Source organism: Myotis daubentonii, chromosome 18 (assembly GCF_963259705.1).
Source record: "Myotis daubentonii chromosome 18, mMyoDau2.1, whole genome shotgun sequence".
NCBI classification, from domain to species: Eukaryota; Metazoa; Chordata; class Mammalia; order Chiroptera; family Vespertilionidae; genus Myotis; species Myotis daubentonii.
Window position 1 is genome coordinate 22,471,292 of NC_081857.1, and position 19,273 is coordinate 22,490,564.

General features: G+C 48.5%; 1 protein-coding gene across 2 annotated transcripts in view; it reads right to left on the reverse strand.

Annotated features, from left to right (window-relative positions):
* Positions 1-743: 743 nt before the first annotated feature.
* Positions 744-19,273, reverse strand: part of TEX35 (testis expressed 35) — a 30,292-nt gene continuing 11,762 nt past the window's right edge. The window contains exons 2-9 of one of the 2 annotated variants that reach the window (XM_059673956.1): positions 18,923-19,037; positions 11,553-11,621; positions 10,049-10,105; positions 8,402-8,461; positions 2,877-2,941; positions 2,470-2,662; positions 2,071-2,114; positions 744-1,807 (exon numbers count right to left, since the gene is read on the reverse strand). In XM_059673956.1, coding sequence (XP_059529939.1) covers positions 1,747-1,807; positions 2,071-2,114; positions 2,470-2,662; positions 2,877-2,941; positions 8,402-8,461; positions 10,049-10,105; positions 11,553-11,621; positions 18,923-18,958 — 585 coding nt within the window. In that variant the 5' untranslated portion in view covers positions 18,959-19,037 and the 3' untranslated portion in view covers positions 744-1,746. The remainder of the gene's footprint in view (positions 1,808-2,070; positions 2,115-2,469; positions 2,663-2,876; positions 2,942-8,401; positions 8,462-10,048; positions 10,106-11,552; positions 11,622-18,922; positions 19,038-19,273) is intronic. The other variant, XM_059673955.1, reaches the window with a different exon arrangement.

The following is a 19,273-nucleotide window of genomic DNA, read 5'->3' on the forward strand; positions in this document are numbered from 1 at the left end:
ACAGCCTCTGGGGAGTCCCCTGCAATAGGCAGAATAACAACCCCTAAAAATGCCCATGTTTTAGAGCCTGTGAATATGTTATGTTACACAGCAAAGGGAAAGAAGTTTATTCATCAACTGACCTTAACATAAGGAGACTATCCAGCATTTCCAGGCGGGCCCAACGTGGTCACAAGGGTCCTTAAAAGTGGGCACAAGAGGCAGAGGAAGAACCAGGATCAGAGTGCTGCAGAATGAGAAAGACTGGACTGGCCATTGCTGGTTTTGAAGATGGAAGAGGCTGTGAGAGGGGATGCAGGCAGCCTCTGGAAGCTGAAACGGCAAGAAACGTTCTCCCCGAGAGCCTTCCGAAGGAACACAGGTGGCCACTGCCTGGGTTCGGTCCAGAGACCCACTTTGTGTTGCCTCCAGGCACTGACTGTGTGGTAATCTGCTACCACGGCAGGGAAACGACACAGGGCTATACCCGGCCTTCTCCTTTCCCATTCCTGCCCCATTTCTGCTTTCATCAAATGCATAAGACCACTGTACTGATTTACTTAGGGTCCAGATTTTTATTATACATGTTTACCATTTCCTTTAAAACTATAAAGGCAAGGCTTATGTTTTCTTTTGGTTTTTTTTTTTTGTTTTCAAAATATATATCTTAAAAAATAAATAAAATAATGTATCTAAAGCAGAGGTCGCCAACTGGTGGTCCACAGACCACTGGTGGCCCATGAGGTCCAAAAGGTTGGCGACCGCTGATTTAAAGCACCCAATACACTGCTCATTACTATGTAGCAACAACCAGTTATTTACTAGACTGTCTAAAAGTCGAAGCAGCCAACTTGGCAAGGAGATGAAACAGGCAAGAGCTGGTGTTAAATAAAATATGAACTCCCATGAGTTTCTCCATCAAACTGGTGCCAAGAAGCACACCCATGACAGAAGAGTTCATTGAAATCCTGTTTTCTCTGTGTCTTTCTTTGTTCTCACTTTCAGCTAGCAGCCAAGCCTCATCTTCCCCGAGGTGCAGGATTTGGGGCAGGACAGAGTGTAGCTGGGGAGGTCACTGGCTCATCCCCACCTTTGCAATGACCTAAGGCCTCTGAAGGGATGGATGTGTGTCCTTTCTGTGGAGGTGGGAGGAAATCTGCTAGAGGACAAGGAGGGTGGATCCTCAGCGCCCAAGGCGACCACTGTGCACCAGGTCTTGAGTCCTCCTGCACACTAGACTCTGGGCCTGGGGGTTCCCCACGGTACCTCACCTCTCAGGTTGCCCTCAACACACACATACAATGCAAGAGCCACGAAGATGGAGGAAGTGATTGGACGGGATGGTAGGGGTGTCTCCTGTGACTACACAGGAAGGTGTCTGATATCTCTAGGGCCTCTCCTCTCTTCTGACCTGGGGCCTTTGCAGAATAAGGTGGAGCAGAGGGAGACAGTAGGGTGGGAGGATGACCCCAAGGATGACCAAAACAGAACTTCCCACTAATCCACCAGGAAACAGGAAGAGGGACTGGAGAACAAAGGAAGTGACAGTCTGCATACTCGAGTTTGGTGACACCCACTTTGGCTTTCAATGAAGATTTTAATCCAGGTGGCGGGAGGCCTGGGGCGGGGTGGTATGGAAGGGGCAACAAGCCTCTACTGTGCAGCTCAAGGAGTTGGGGGAGGAGGAACTGGAGCTCTGGTGGGTTCCATGGCAGCACTAAGTTGGAAGCATGTCCTCGGTCATGTAGAGGTTGAAGCACAGGTACATCAGAATGCAGCTCCAGATGCCAAGGATGAGGAGGGTGCCCAGCCCTGGTGTGGAAGTCTCCTGCTAGATGGGGAGAAAGGCAGGAACCTGAGGCAAGATCAGGTCAGCAGCTGGCGAGCACCCTTCCCTCCACAGGAGCCTCCAGGCTAGGCTACCCAATCCTCCTTCCTGGTGCCACGTTCTCTAAGACTGAGTGGATGTGGTGGGGCCAGAGCCTGCGTGGGCACAGGTAAGGTCTGATGCAAATGCAGCCTGAGCCTCTGCCTTAGGGATGACGGGGCACCCGACTGAGACAAGGCACATCTTCGTATGGATCTACCTACCCCTGATTGTGGTTGTTCTTTAGGGCACACAACATACATTTCTCCTGTAGAGGACAGAAACAGCACAAGAAAGATCATTTTTCCCTGGTCCAAGATGGCCAGACTGCTGGGCACCTCGTCAAGTTTTGCTATAGGAAAGGACAGAACAATACAGTGGCACTTGGGGCAGACACATCCAGGGTTGAGTCCTACCTATTTGGTCATGACTTAGGACTCTCCCCAGGCCTATAGGGCAAGACCCCGGAGAGGACTTCAGGCTCCAGGGCCTTCCCGGGACCACAGAGGGGTGCAATCCTTACGGCCAAAGGTTCCAGAGTCAGGAGGGCCCAGGGGGAGGGGAAGCAGCAGCAGGAGCCCAGGGTACAGCTCCCAGCAGGGGGGGTGGCAAGCTTCACTCACATAGCAGGTCCCACGTTGATGAAGGGAGTCCAGTGGGTCCTTTTTGAGTTTCTGTAGTGCCATATTCTTCTTGTGAATAGAAAGCGATGCTCCTTCAACTCCCTCCAGTTTCTTGAGCCGGTGCTGTGAGTCTGTGTCAGGCTTTCCTATCTGCCTGAGTTCCTGATGCTCCTTTGGTCCTCTTCTAAGGGGACTGGGGAGTCAGGGAGGAGCAGAGTTGGGGAGACAAATTCCAACATGACAAGGAGATACCCATAGCATGGGTGGCCGTGGAAGGCCTTGACTCCTAGCCGTTGGGGCCACAGAAAGCAAGACAGCTCCTCGAAGGGTCTGAAGACAGGACATTTAGCAACATGAAGGGGGAGATTCTTTAGAAACGAGGAGATATGGGTGCAGGTTATACTTACAGCTTGCTGTTTTTCTGTATATTTATTAAAACATCCATCTTCTCATCCATATCCTTCTGCATTTCCTTCAAGAGAGAATTCAAAGCTAGACCCTACATCTTGAAGGGCTTTTGAAGTCCTCTCCTCCTGCCTCTCTGAATATCACTCGGAGATCACACCTCGGCATCATACTTCCTCAGAATCTCACCAGCCTTGGGTGAGGGGGCTTATGGGGTGACGCTGGCATGGGCTGCCTCCTGTTTTCCCCTCCCCCATTCCATGATTAGGCTGAGCAATAGGTAGAGTCATCAGGGGCTTGTCCAAAGTCTCCAGGCGAGTCAGAGGCCAGGAAGTGATTTATCTGAATTCACACTTAGATGAAACCATTACCTGCCTTGGTTCATGCCTATAAAATGACAGAACCAACAAAACAAATCGTGTGGCCCGCCCCCCCCCCCAAAAGACACATTGACCCCAACGTTTGGCCCTGCCACACACCCAGACAGTTCATATTTGTTTGCTCCATCTTTTACCCAATTCCTGATAGAAATGGTCAACATAACACAAAACTGATAGTAGCTCAAATGGCACCTCACAATTATTATTTACTAAGAACTGAAAGGATAGTAAAATCTCAGCAAAGTTTAGATAAATTGACCTGGGAGAACTAGATAGGAATAGTGGTCCCAAAAGAAATTCTGAGATGGCAGATGTTATCAGAGACAATATTTGTTATTGACATAATATTTGTTATGATCAAACATCATAAAGTGTAAATGAAAAATAATTTGTTTCGAGGAAAATAATTTTAATAAAAAATGAAAGATTGGGAAACAGTTTACTGAACTGCAGTTAAAAACTGGGTGGAGATGATTTCAAAAAATAGCTTCTTGAAAAGCATTTTTAAATGTTAGTATAAATTTTGAATAAAATATTCGTATTCATAAGCAGAATTAAAATATCCTTGAAGTCAAAATTTCCCTTGGGTCCAAAAAATCAGAGTCAAACATCCCATATTTTTACAAGTCTCACCACCACTTCAAACTCCTCACGTCCCAAACTGACCTCATTTTCTCTTCTAAATTAGTTCTATTTCCCAACCACCCCTGTCATTGTCACCACTTTCTTCTAATTACACAGATTAAAATTTTGATGTCATCATGGATGCTTTCCTCCTTCATCAGCCACCAAGAATGTTGTTTTTCCTTCGATGCATCTTTCAGATTCACCCTTTCCTTTCTACACCTGGTCCAGCTTTCTTCACCTTGAGCTGGATGTGGCTTCCTGTCTGATATTTTTGCTCCAGATGACCCCTCCCTGCTCCCCAGGGTCCCCAGGCCACCTTGCAAACAGCTGCCGGCTCAGCTTTCTGAAATGCTGCTCGTAGCATGTTCTTTGATTAAGAATCTCCAGAGGCCCCTTACTGCTTACACAGCCAAGTCCCAGCCGGTCTGCCTGTCTTTCAAAAGCCTTCATTACCCACTTCCTCGGTGCCCCTTCCATTTTATTTCTCACAGTTTCCCCAAATGATCCCACTTTTATGACTGATCTCCCCACTGACTGGGATACGCTTCATGTTCCTCCTGCCTCCATGCTGTGCGCAAGCTGTGCCCATGCCAGAAATAGCCTCCTTTGTGTGCCTTTCATGCCCAGTCCTACCCACTAACAAAACACTCACTGTGCTTGCATTTTACCAAAGAAATAACACATGCCCTTTGCAGAAAATCTGGATAACACAGAGGAATATAAAAGAAAAAATTGTCATCATTTAGAAATAACAATAACCCTTTTGGCATATTTCTTTCCAGTCCCTTTTCTATATGTTCATTTACCCATTTTTTCCCATTTAGTTGAGCTCAGCCTGTACACATGCCTTGTATCTTGCCTATTTTACTGCTCATTACAAGCGTTCTTCCTAAGCACTGTCTCTAAGTTACTAATTTTCCATATATGAATATACCATAACTTACTTGCCTATTTTTCTACTGTTAAAATTGTGATTATTTCCAAATTTTTCTGGTTATTCTCAGAGGTTAAGTTCTGAGAACTGGAACTGGTAAGTCAAGGGGTTTAAGTGCTTTTTGATACTTATAGTCTAATTCCTTTTTAGTTTTGTACAAACTTGAACTCTGAGCAGAAGTACAAAAGCATTCCTATCTTATCTATAATTATCATAAATTAAAACTGTGTTTGTTTGAATGTGACAATCTAATCATTGTTTTCATTTACATTTATTTGATTACCCATGAGTTAAACTCTTTTAATGCTTATTGCTTTTTAGTTATATTCCCTTCTGTTCCTGCCTTTTTCCCATTTTTCTTTTTGGTTCTTATTGATTTGTGTGAACTTTATATGTTGCAGATAAAAAACCTGTTGTCGAAAAACCAAGATGGCGGCATAGGTAAATACCAGAGATTGCTGCCTCGCACAACCACTTCAAAAATACAACTAAAAGACAGAAAGGACATCACCCAGAACCACAGGAAGGCTGGCTGAGGGGAAATTCTACAACTAGGAGGAAAGAGAAAAGCATACCGAGACTCAGAGGAGGTGCAGTGCGGAAGTAAAATACAAAGGTGCAGAGGTGCGTGTGGAGCGGGCTGGAGGCTGAGGGCGCGGTTGTCTTTTTTAATCGGGAAGGAGTCTCAGGCTCTGGGCTCCAGTTCTGGGCGAGTCTCTGGGGACCCAGACTCATACGGGAGAAGCGAGACTGTCTGGCATTGGTCGGAACTCGAGGGCAGCTTTCTCTCTGAAGTACTTGCAGTGGTTGCTGGGACACTGAGAGGCAGAGCCTCTGAGGACGGGTCTGAGAGCAGCCATAACTGCTCACTCCACCCGCCCTGTTGATCCCCTGGGACCCGCCCCACCCAAGCCTTGCACAGAGGCATTTGCTAGATAGCCTCAGGCAAAGGCTAGATTAGCACCTCCCTAGAGGACAGAAGTTCTCCCACTGCAGACACAGCTGATTCTCATAGCTGGTTGGCCTGGAGGTCAAATCCCCCCCAGTGTTACCTACAACAATCAAGGCTTAACTACAACAAGACTGCGCACAAAGACCATTAGGGGGTGCACCAAGAAAGCATAAAAAATGCGGAGACAAAGAAACAGGACACAAATGACAGAAATGGAGGAAAGCAAAATGCTGGATATAGAGTTCAAAACCACACTTTTAAGGTCTCTCAAGAACTGTCTAGAAGCCGCCGATAAATTTAATAAGGCCCTCGAAAAGACTGGTGAGACCGCCGATAAATATAGTGAGATCCTCAAGAAATCTAATGAGACCCTCAATGTTGTGTTAAAGGACCAACTAGAAATTAAGCATACACTGACTGAAATAAAGAATATTATACAGACTCCCAACAGCAGACCAGAGGAGCGCAAGAATCAAGTCAAAGATTTGAAATGCGAAGAAGCAAAAAACACCCAACCGGAAAAGCAAAATGAAAAAAGAATCCGAAAATATGAAGATAGTGTAAGGAGCCTCTGGGACAGCTTCAAGCGTACCAACATCAGAATTATAGGGGTGCCAGAAGATGAGAGAGAGCAAGATACTGAAAACCTATTTAAAGAAATAATGACAGAAAACTTCCCCTACCTGGTGAAAGAAATAGACTTACAAGTCCAGGAAGTGCAGAGAACCCCAAACAAAAGGAATCCAAAGAGGACCACACCAAGACACATCATAATTAGAATGCCAAGAGCAAAAGACAAAGAGAGAATCTTAAAAGCAGCAAGAGAAAGAAACTCAGTTACCTACAAGGGAATACCCATACGACTGTCAGCTGATTTCTCAACAGAAACTTTGCAGGCCAGAAGGGAGTGGCAAGAAATATTCAAAGTGATGAATACCAAGAACCTACAACCAAGATTACTTTATCCAGCAAAGCTATCATTCAGAATTGAAGGTCAGATAAAGAGCTTCACAGATAAGGAAAAGCTAAAGGAGTTCATCACCACCAAACCAGTATTATATGAAATGCTGAAAGGTATCCTTTAAGAAGAGGAAGAAGAAGAAAAAGGTAAAGATACAAATTATGAACAACAATATGCATCTATCAACAAGTGAATCTAAGAATCAAGTGAATAAATAATCTGAGTGAATAAATAATCAAGTGAATAAATAATGAACAGAATGAACTGGTGATTATAATAGAATCAGGGACATAGAAAGGGAATGGACTGACTATTCTTGGGGGGGAAAGGGGTGTGGGGGATGTGGGAAGAGACTGGACAAAAATCGTGCACCTATGGATGAGGACAGTGGGTGGGAAGTGAGGGCGGAAGGTGGGGTGGGAACTGGGAGGAGGGGAGTTATGTGGGGAAAAAAGAGGAACAAATGTAATAATCTGAACAATAAAGATTTAATTTTTTAAAAAAAACTGTTGTCTATGCCTATCATATTTGTGGAAAAAAATTGTTTCTCCAAAACTGTTGTTGGCTTTTTAATTGTTTATGGTGCTTTTCTGTGATAATTTCAATTTTTCAAAATATTGTTAAATATATCAATATTTCTTTTGTGATTTCTCACATTGTATTTATACTTAGAACATCTGGTTAAATACTTATTGTTTTTAATTTAATATTTAAATTCATGTTGTAGACTATTTCAGTTTACAGAGTTAAATGAATTAAGTCTTTTCTTCATATAGTCAAGTAATGTTAATATTACATAATCCTTTCCTTCTCGCTGACCTTTAAAAAACATCTTCATTGTATTTTAAATTTTATAGAGCTGGGAGGAAGGTTCCCAAACTTGAGTGTACAATGGAATCATCTGGGGACTTGAAAAACTACTGACCCTGGACCTCATCCCAAGACGTTCTGATGCAATTTCGTTATGGGGTGCAGCCTGGGTATAAGGGGGCAGGTCAGAGCCACAGTGCAGGTGAGTGCAGCCAGGTGAATAGCTACTGCAGAGGTGCTGAGGACCAGGTTCTCATCCGGGGAGAGCATCACAACTGTGCCCCAGCCTGTTAATCTGGGCCTGGGCCTGGGCATGTGAATTTTAGGAATCCTCACAAGTATCCTCATTGTACCCAGGCAGAGAGGCTCTTACAGGGTTCTCTGTGCTGGTTATCCTTGGGCTGTTCCACCGTAACTTGATATTGTGGCTTTATTATGAGTTTTAATATCCAGTAGGGGTAGTTGCAGGTCCCATCGAAATAGGACTCAGGCTTTGCTGTGTTTACTTGTGTTGGTGATTCTGCAACACACCAAAGTCTGAGAACCATGGTTCTAGTATCTAGATGATCCTCTTAGTGACTAGTGAGTTCAAAAATAATCTTATTGGGCTTTTGGTTAGATTTGCATTAAGCCTTCAAAGCAGCGTGCAGGGCACCGGAAGACTCACTTTTTCTGTAAGGACTTTTCTGGTTACTCCAGCCCACCTTCATTACTCACGTCTCTCAACTCTTAATAAAGTGACATAGAGTTATCATTTAGCTTGTTACTCACCTGTAAATTCTTCCTTGCAATAGAATTTGGGGCAGGACCTGGTATTGCCTTCCACAAATCCTAGGATGGTACTGGCCCACGTAAATGCTTACCTTCATAATCTCCACAAATTCTTGGAGTTTATCAAAATCCTTGTCCATTACACATTTTATCTAACAAGGAAGAAAAGCAAAGAGCCTATATTACTGACCGTGGAGTCATTTTAAGCAAAGGCCAGCAGCTGCTCTGCTGGAGTGAGCTGAATGAAGCTCAAGGAATGGACTAATCATGGCCCATTAAAGCCACTTCTTCTCAAGGGGTCAGGGAAGGGACTAGGGTGCAGTTAGAATCTAGTCACCACCACCACCAGCCTTGGCACAACTTAGATCTGGCCACTGCCAGGCTTCCATGTGGAGCTCAGACCACAGCTGCAGCAACACCTTCTCGTGTGAGCATTCCCCTTCTTTGTAAGGATGCTCTAGGTCAGGGGTGGTCAACCCCTGGCACGCGTGCCAAACATGGCACGCAAGTAACTTTTGCTGGCACGCGCAACCCTCTCTTATAATCTTCCATTTACAATTTTTTTCTTAATATAGACTTTTTTTACTTTTCAGATAAATTCAGTGTAGTTGCATCTTAGATAAATAACTAATTTTACATAACAAGTTATCTTAAAGACCATAAACATGGATTAACGAGAGAGGGGAAGAGCAATTTCTATGCCTCTGCCTTAACTCTTTCTGCCTTCCTAGATCCGACCAGTGTTTTGGTTTCATCCACATACGCTTGTGAATCTTTGTTCTCAGTGATGAATTTTGTTAAGTCTCATAATAGGAGTAGCCTGACAGATGAAAGTAGTAGCTCGTGCATATCTCTAAAGGTCACGAAATATAAACCTGATGTAAAATCTCTGTCATCAGTGATGCAGCAGCAAAAGTCCCACTGATAATATCAAACGGAATCATAAAGTTTTCTGTCGAACTATCAGCGTACATGTATACATTAAAAAATAAATGTATTTTTCATCATCATATACTGTGTTTTTGTCGCTTGAATGAATTTTATTCTTTCTTCAAGGTTCTTCCCATACGTACACCTTAAGAAATATCAAGTAGGCGTAACATATTCTCAAAAAATTAGGCTTGGCATGCAGAAGAATTTTGAGTCAGAGGTTTACTGGTTTTGGCACGCACTCACAAAAAGGTTGCCCACCCCTGCTCTAGGTTGTCCCATCAAGGAAACGAGAAGAGGTCTTGCTCTGCAGCTTGCTAAGGGGAGGTGAGTAAGAAAAACTGAACTGGTCCTGACTGCCCCCAAATTCCAATCAGCCCCTCTCTGTCACTGAAGTTGTATCTCCCCAACCTTATCCCTAAGACACCTTAGGAGTCCTTATCACTCAATCATTGGGTTGAAGCATCAAACAAATACTAGTAACTATCCTAAGCTGCCCAACACTTAAATGCTCTAGGGCCATGGTCGGCAAACTGCGGCTCGCGAGCCACATGCGGTTCTTTGGCCCCTGGAGTGTGGCCACGAAGTTTCAATCGCACTGTACGTGTGCGCCCGCACGTGGTATTTTGTGGAAGAGCCACACTCAAGGAGCCACAGTTGCCGACCACTGCTCTAGGGGATTTGGGCTGAGTTTATTGGGGTGCTTTCTCCGTGCAACTCGTGATTTCCTTCCCTGTTCAAAGTCAGGCACTGCACTTTCCTGGAAGCTACCCTTCACCTTCAAGTTCTGGAAAGTCCCGTCCTGTTACCTGTTTGATCTCCTCCATCTTTTCCTTGAGCTCTTCCCTCACCTCCCTGAGATCATTCTGAGGAAATAAAATTGGGAAGAGGAAGAGTAAAGAAATGTCTTGGATGGAAGGGCAAGTGCCAAAGGAGGAAAGAAAAGATCCAGGGGCGCGGATAAGGAAGGACAGAGAGACTTCCCATCAGGGAGGAGAGAAAGGAGGCTACTAAGAAAATAGGAGAGTCCGGCCAGTGTGGCTCAGTGGTTGAGCATCACCGTTCAATTCCTGGTGAGGGCACATGCCTGGGGTTGTGGACTTGATCCCCAGTAGGGGACATGCAGGAGACAGCCAATCAATGATTCTCTCTCATCATTGATGTTTCTCTGTCCCCGCACCTCTTTTTCTCTCTCTCCCTTCCTCTCTGAAATCAGTAAAAATATGTTTTAAAAAAGAAAGAAAACAGGAGAGAGTGGGACATCCAGACATCATGTGCCTTTGACACTTCTGGGATATGGCCGCCAAAAATGTACAAACAACCCCAAATAAGGCTCATTCTACAAAATGAATGGTCTCTACCAAAAGGCTGTTTTTTCTCTTGTTATGAAAGACATTAGTGGGGTCATTGTTGAAATTAGAATAAAGGCTGTAGATGAATACTGTGTCAAAGTTAATTTCCTAGTTTTGATATCTGATAATATTACTGGCCATATAAGAGAGCGTTCTTGTTTTTAGGAAATTTATACCAAAATTTGAGAGAAACATGCTACCAAATAGTTCAGGAAATATATATATTCATTGTGTGTGTGCGTGTATGTGTGTGAATATATAAATATATGAGATAGAGGGAAAGAACCATGATTAAATGCCAACATTTGGGGAATCTGGGCAAAGAGTATACTTAGAATTCATTGTGTCATTTTTTGAAACTTTTCTCTAAGTCTGAAATTACCCTATATAATAAAAGCCTAATATGCTAAGTGTCTGGTCATTTGGTCGTTCGTTCAACCAATCAAAGCATAATATGTAATGATATGCTAAGGCCGCTCAACCGTTCTCTATGACATGCACTGGCCACCAGGGGGCAGATGCTCCAACTGGTAGGTTAGCTTGCTGTTGGGGTCCAACCGATCAGGACTGAGCAAGATGGGCCGGACACGCCCTGGAGCCCTCCTGCGGTCCCTCTCTAGCTGGCCAACCTCCCGCGTCCCTCCCCGGCCCCAATTGTGCATCAGTGGGGTCCCTTGGCCTGGCCTGTGCCCTCTCGAAATCCGGGACCCCTCAGGGGATGTTTGAGAGCCAGTTTCGGCCTGATCCCGCTGGCCAGGCCGAGGGACCCACTGGTGCATGATTTCGTGCACTGGGCCTCTAGTTTCACAATAAAGAGTTAAAGGAAACAAACCAAAAGAACTGAAGAGAATGGAGTCACAGGGCCCGCTGCCACAGTTTATCCCCCATGGAAGTTGTTTAGCTGCCCAGCCCCTCTTCACTGGGTTGACACCACCCCCGCAGCCTGGGTTCAAACACCTACCTTTAGCTCCCTCGTCCCTCCCGTTTTGGTAAATGGCCCTTCTGGTTTAATTCTTTTGTATTCATATGTCTGTTGATTAAAACCAGAAACACAGGGTATTGGAAACTGCAGGTGTGAAGTAGATAAGGCGGGAGAGATCACCCCGAGTTTCTGTTCCTCCCTCCCAGCCAGGGTAGACAGAGGGGAGCTGGTGGCCCCACCTGTGCAGCAGTTTCCTCCATCCTTCAATTCTCTCTGAGCTCCTCTCATTCCTCTCCCCTCCTGGGCCTCAGCTCTGTCCCTGAGCAGCCAGGCTCACTCCTGCCTCAGGACCTTTGCACAGCTGCTTCCTCAACCTACAGTGCTCTTCCTTAGTCCTTGAGTGGCCAGAGTCTCATCCTTCAGCTCTCAGCACAAAGAGAGGCCGATCCTGACCCCTGATTTATAGCAGCCTCCCCGTCAGATCTCCCTGTTTTAATTCTCTATGTGGCACTAACACTACTGATTTTGTTTCCTGATGTGTGCATTTATCCGATTAGTTACTAGTGTGACATTCTATGAGAGCAGAGAGCTTGTCTGTCTCTCAGTGTACCCCCAGCACCTGGGACAGGTCTTGGCCACAGCAAAGCGAATGGCCCCTGACTCCAGGTCAGCTCCCCACAGCTCTCAGGCCTGGGTGCTGGCATGGGCTCAAAAGAGCTTCTTACTTTGATCGGCTCTGGCTTCAATTCCAGGCAAACTGCCTTGTAGTTCTTGCTCTGCGGAGAGAGGCAGTTGGGATACAGGCATCAGGACCAGGGTGGCTACCCCTGGGCCCTGACAGGAGGACCCTCACCCGGCCCTGCCTGTCCAACTGTGCTTGAGCCCAAGCCCACATGTCCCCCAGTCCCCGACTCAGGACAACTCCAATTTTGTCCTGCTGTTACACATCTCTCATGAGCATCACCTGCCCGTTCAGCAGCCAGCTCTCTCCCTGCTGGGGGTGCCTGGGCAGAGAGGAATTTTACGGGAACTTTAAGAAGCCACATAAGTACTCTTTCAGGAGCGCAGACTCAGGTTCTAATCTCAGCTGTCCTCCCTACTGGCCATGCCAACTTGGGCAAGCTGTTTAGTCTTTCTGGCCTCCATTTCCTCATCTGTAAAGTGAGGAAGGTAAGTATATTTATATAATAAAGTTGTTGTACACCTTAGACATGCCCATTAGATGCGGGCCTGGCGCAGGCCGGGTGGGGTCATGCCCTCGGGAGGAGTAGGGTGGGGTTGGTACTATGGGTCCTTGTCCCGGAGGGAGCCAGCCGAGGCTGCTTTCCTTCCCAGATCGAGGCCAGGAATCAGTCCCACCCTCCTTCCGGGGTAAGCGGTCACTTCATGCTCCGACAGAGAAAGAGAAGCCCAGCTTTCATCAGGGGGTCTCTGTACCCACCCCCACCCCTCCTCCCTTCATGGGGGCTCAGAGGCCCCCAGGGTCCAGCTCTTTCTCCTTTACCAGGTTTGCTTTCTTCAGTTCTGCTTTCTTGGCCGACATGATGGAGGAGGCCAGAGTGTTCTTTTCCCAACCTCCCCACAACGGGCCCTGTGACCAGGCCACTGTCCTGTGCAGATTGCAGGCCCAGGTGAGGGCCGGGTGACCACCCCTCTGTGTGGAGCAGCTGAGGTCACAATGCCCAGCACCCACATGCCACCCTGGAGTGTCACCGCAGCTGTGAGCCTGGGGCGCCTTGGCCGCTGAGATGAGGGACTCAGGTCTGACTGCCGCGTGGGGGAAGGTGTCCTGCAAAGTCCACCCAGAGGCACAGGGCACAGCTCAGGAGAAGCAAGAACTGCTGGCTCCTCCCCAGTAGGCTCGTCTCCCTGCTGAGTAGACCAGGAGGAGGTGTCTGCCCACACACTGGCTTCCGGAGCCCACAGTTCCCTCTGCCATGCTCTCCTGATGGGGATGGACCCTCCCTCGGACTGGAAGCTGTCTTGGGTTGAGAAGCCTCTCTGGTCTAAGGTGCAGGTACCGTGCTAACCTGGGTTTTTCTGTCCTGTGCTTGGGGGGGGGGGGGGGGGCGACCAGGGAAGGGGCAGCTTCAGTCTCGGCAGGATGAGTTCTAACTCCCTGTCTGACTGCACGGCTGGCCCTATCCCCTCTCCCCACCACCAGTCTCTGCTCCTGCTTCTTCCATCATCCTGGAAGAGGGTTGTGGCAAGAAGTCACCCGTGGACAATGCTAAAGGTGAGAAGCCTCAGGGATGGGGGGGAGAGGGGCAGATTCTAAAGAATACTAGTTCTTCCAGAAAGGGCAGTTTGGGAATAGAGGACAGACAGCACAGGGGTGCAGGAACCAACGCAAACTGCATGTGAAGTCCATGCCAAACACACCTCGCAATGACTCCTTGCACCTCCCTCCAATCCAACCCTGCCTGTGCCTGTCCTGCCCAGAGGCCCCAAGCACTGGGACTTCCTGGGAGCCACCTGCGGCCTTTCTGTTGCATTTCCTGGGGGTTATTTCACAGCCCCCAACCTGGTGACAGCCCTTGCTCTTACTCTGCCACAACCAAAGGAGAATATGACTGTCACTCTGTTCAGGGTGGGGAGGGAGGGAGTGGTGGGGAGCTTCCCAGCCCCCTCACCCTCACGGAGCTTTATAAAAACCCCAGGGCCTGAGCGTGCCACTCCAGTGAAACTGGCTGGCTGCGACTGAAGTTACCGGATGTGGCAGCATCTCCTCCTCGCTGTGGCTGCAGATCTCCTGCCTTTGCTTGGCTGGGCTGAGCTGCTGTTCCCTGAGCCTCCTTCTAGCCAAGCAGATCCCATGAGCCCATGGCCTACCCATCAGGAAACTGGGTCTTTAAAGAAATCAAGGTCTCCTTGTGAAACTACTCTATAAATTACACACGTGAATCACCATCGTTTGGACAGACATTTAATGAGACCCACAGCTCCAGGCTTGTGCCTTCTCACGATGCTCACCATCAGGCTCCCAATACCTCACTGTCGTCATGGATGCGCTCTGGGAGGGCTCAGGAAATCCGCTTGACAAACCTGTTTCCTTCTTAAGATGTCGCCACTGCACAAAGCACTAGGGCGACACGGCGACATTGGGTGTTGCTCCAGCATAACTGTTCCCTGCAAGCTGTGGGCAGTTCCTCCTGAAGATGCCAGCTCCGCTCTTCCTAACCCCCGTCCCTGGCAACACCCATTGGTATGGGGCCAGGAGCATACGCCCACCCAGGTTCCACTGGATTTGGTGGAAAAGGCGCATTCACAACGGAGACACAGAGGCAGCCACACGTCTCTCTTCTCCAACGACGCCACTGATTTCCTTTCCAAGGGTTTTCAGCTTCTTGAAGACAGAGTTGTGTGGAAAGGCTGGTGGGGAAGAGGGGATTGAAAACTGGCCTTAGGCCTCTGGGTCTGGTCTCTTGTGATTGCAGGGGGATAGAATCCCAGGATCTAGGCTACGATGAAGCCCAGCTCAGCCACAGGTAGCCCAGAGAACATGAATGTCACCCCTGCTTGTAGGGCCTATCTGACCACTGGGTGGCCCAGCATTCTAAAGGCCTTGGATTGGGACAGAATATTTCATCAAGGTGCCCAGGATCCTGTCGGCTGTGGTCTCCAGGCCCCTCGGATGGACCTGACCCAGGTGACTGGCTCTCACAACAGCCTGGGAACATCACCCACGGTCGGGCACAGCCCTCAGCCAGAGGGGCTCGCTGGTTCCTACCCCAGAGCCTCTCACATACATCTTTCAGAGATTTAATGTGATTGGCTACTGCATTATCCTACTGGACTGATTTACAGACGCCTCACAAAGCTTTACCACATCAGGACGGTCACCTTTGCTTGTTGACACGTTGGTTACTATGCAATTTCTGATCATCTCTATAAATAGTGTGCCTGATTTTGGCTGGAATCATAATCCTATTATATTGTTTCTATGGAACAATGATCCAGTTTCTACCATGGGAACTTCTAGGACCTCTATTTCAGGAACAAAACATAATATTGTGAACAGAAGAATGTAAATCTCCAGCTAATTCGCTATATCTAACGGTAAGTGACACATCAGAGCGAAGGTATTGTGTGAGGATTACGGGCTTTTTCCTCCTGTGCATTCGCACGACAGGGGCGTGTTTGCCAGGGCCTCTGGGGACCCAGCGAGGGGGACCTGCTCCTCTGCCCACAGCCGGCAGTTACAGAGTAGCCTGCATGGGAGATAAAGAGCCACCAACCATCAGAGGCTCCCTGCTCCTGCCAAATATGGCCCCTCGGCCACCTCGCTTGGCCGGTGTCCCTTTGCCTCCTTGGTGGAGTCCAAATAGAGGAGGGCAGCTATACTCCTGGCTCTGTCGGCCTCTGGGCTTGCAGGCTCTCTACAGCTGCCATCCTAGTCCCAGCAGCCTTCCCTGTACATCGGACACCTCCAAATCCCCATTTGGCACGGAAGCAATGAAACTGGGTGCATCCTCTTTGGATGGCTCTTGTGGAGGGATTATAGTTGACCCTGAACAACACCGGTTTGAACTGCACGGGTCACTTACATGCACATTTTTGTTTTCAATAAATACGTACCGTGCTAGAAATGTTTTCCTTACGATTTCCTTACCATTTTCTTTTGTCTAGCCTTATTATAAGGGTACAGTATATAATACATATAACATAGAAAATACATGTTAATGGTGAGGCTTCCTGTCAACAGCAGGCTGTTAGCAGTTACGTTTTGAGGAGTCAGAAGTTATTCGTGGATTGAAAACTGCACGGGGGCTGTGCCCCTAACCCCTGCAGTTGAGCTGGCTCTCAACTGTACTTTCTGCCTGGTTGCCACGAGGATCACGTGGGAGGGTTCCAGCCTCGGTCCTGGGAGCAGCCTGCATCACTCCCACTTCTTTGGCTAGACCACAACCACAAGGCCACACCCGACTGCAAAGGATGCTGGGACATGCGACCAAGGTTCTCCCAAGAATAAGAGAAAATGAGCTTAAGGAGTAGGTAGCCAATCTCTGCCACACCTTCCCAGTGCATTTCCTCTGTCTTATCACAAGTGCCCTCATAAGAAAACTGGATTGAGCGTTCTGCTGTTTTTAGCGCACAAGGGAGGTAGCAGAGAAGGTCTGAAAGGGAAGGTTGCAGTGGACACGGGAGCAGGGATAAACCTCCCAGCAGCTGCGAACTGGCAGAGTGAGAGCTCGGGTCCGGGATCCACCTCTGTCACCTGAATGGCCAATGGGCTGGGACGTGGAGACAGAGATTACAGTAATGGCGCTGTTGGTCCAGGCTTTGTAATGCAGCAATGCCGGTCTGTCCCAGGCCCATGCTGCAGCCTGCAGACCTCTCTGACCTCCTGCAGGCACCGGGCCATGTGACAAGGGAACCTCTGGGGCCCTGGGCTCCAGCTTGAAGCTGAGGAGGGAGGCCTCTGTGTGGCAAAACTTCTGTGAAGGTGGCTCCCTAGGGAAGACCACTTGCATTGAATCAAACACTGAAGTAAGCCACCCATTTGCCGAGCCCCCTAAAGTGTTACTGTATTTTTTATAAGTTTGTAAAAAGCATATTTTATTGATTTCAGAGAGGAAGAGAGAGAGAGAGAGAGAGACATCAATGATGAGAATCACTGATCAGTTGCCTCCTGCATGTCCCTACTGAGGATCAAGCCCGCAACCCGGGCATGTGCCCTGACCAGGAATCAAACTGTGACCTCCTGGTTCATAGGTCAATGCTCAACCACTGAGCCACATTGGCAGGGCTATTTTTACCTAATTCTTGATTAAACAAAAGGGATTCCATTGTGTCCTCACCCCTCTAAAAGCCGTGACAGTATAACCCATCCAGAGAGCTGTGACTGCTGGGGCCTGCCCAGCCCTCAGCCCCACACCTCCTGCCAGGTTCCCTGGTCCAGGCTCAGGGCCAGGCCGGCTCTCAGTGAGGAGCTCAGGGTTACTGTGCAGGGACAGCACATCGAGTCCCCTATTGGTTCAGGACACTTGCTATGTGCCAAGCACTCTGCAGGGCCCTGGCCCCCAGAACTCATCACTGACAGAGGTGACAACAAAGTGGCACTTACAATATGGTGAGGGAGCCCAGGGGAGGGGCATGGCCCAGTTCTTGGAGCTGGCTCTCTGCCGTGTTCTGCTGGACCCCATTCCTGGCGTTGAGGGCTTCCCAGTACCCTAGTTCCTCTCGACCCAGGTTCTTCCCTAAACCCCAGCACAGGAGCCAGGCAGGGCCCTGCTACCCCCACATGACAGGCTTGCCCAGCACCAACAGCAGCCTGGCCCTCAGATGACGATGGTGACAGGCTCCCTCACTCGTCAGGGACCACCCCCTCCACGCTGGGCCCTGTCTCCTCAGCATGGCTCCTAGCCGGCCCAGCAGGAGTGCTGCATACAAAGCAGCTTTCCCTGCGCCACCTGGCCCCTGTTCACCTTCATCTGGCCTTGTCACGCTCACTATGCGGCCGTCTGGACTGGGCTTAAATCTGCACGTCCTCCAGCCGCGCGGAGCAAGGTGTCCTCTGAGCTGTGTGCGCGTTAAGCTGACAGTCCACCACGTCAGAGGGGTCTGCAGGTAACACATGCCTATCCTCAGAGGTCCTCGGGAAATAAAGGTAGACCTTGGTTTATAACGCTTCACATACGTTATATTTTTTCCAAATTTAAGGCAAAACCCTCCTCCCACAAAAAAAAGGTTACGACTCACTTTACTGCAATGGTCTGGAACAAAACCCGCACTATCTCCGAGGGGTGCCTGTCACGGGATCTTCATAAATGCAACCGCCATGGGGGTTTGTACATGGCCCTCCCCCAGCTCTCAGAGAACTGGAAACGTGGAAGCCCTGGAGTCCGCAGGAAGGCCTGGGGTCCATCAGATTCGCCTCGCTGACCCCGCTGGGAACCTCAGCGGGCCTCCTCCCTCCAGACCCCAGGGCCTTCTACAGGCTTTCTATTTTGCCTTCCACTTGGTTACCTGTATGGTTCTTCAGAGAAACAATGAACAGGAGACCTGCCTGTCTACCTACCTGTAAACCAATTTATTTCAAGGGCTTGGCTCACGGGATCCCACAATCTGCCCTCTGCCGGGTGGGGCCCCAGGAGAGACAATGGTGTAAGTTCCAGTCCAAGTATACATGTCCCAGCTCCAAAACAGTCCACAGAAAGAGAGGAAGAACTCTTTCTATTTGACCTTTATTTCTACTCCTTCCTCACGACTGGAGGGGGCCTGCCCGCACTGGAAGGGCGCTCTGCTTTGCTCAGTCCACCAACTCAACTGTGCATCTCACAGAACCACCACACACACACACACACACACACACACACACACACACACACACACAATCATGTTTGACCAACTACCTGGGCACCTTGTGGCTTCGTCAAGTTGACACGTAAAATTAACTATCACATTACCTGTCTCTCCCTCCTCCTCGATCCATCATCACCCATCACGTCATCCCTCAGCTTCCAGAACACGGCACTAAAGGAAGCTGTAATCCTTTTGCTCGGGGAGGGTCTTGCCTTCAAACTGTAAAAAAAACAACATTTATGAATCACAAGAAAGCCTAGCAAGGGATGCCTGTTTTCCCAGACCCTCCGGATCCGTCCTTCCAGGAGGAAATACCCCTTTTTCCAGATTCCCTGGGGCAACCCTTGACCACCATATCTTTCCTCTGTCTGGACCCCCCTTCCCCCTCTGGGCTCATTCTCAGACCTGCTCTCAACAGAGTGAATCCAGGCTCAAGCGCACCCCAGCCTCCCCAG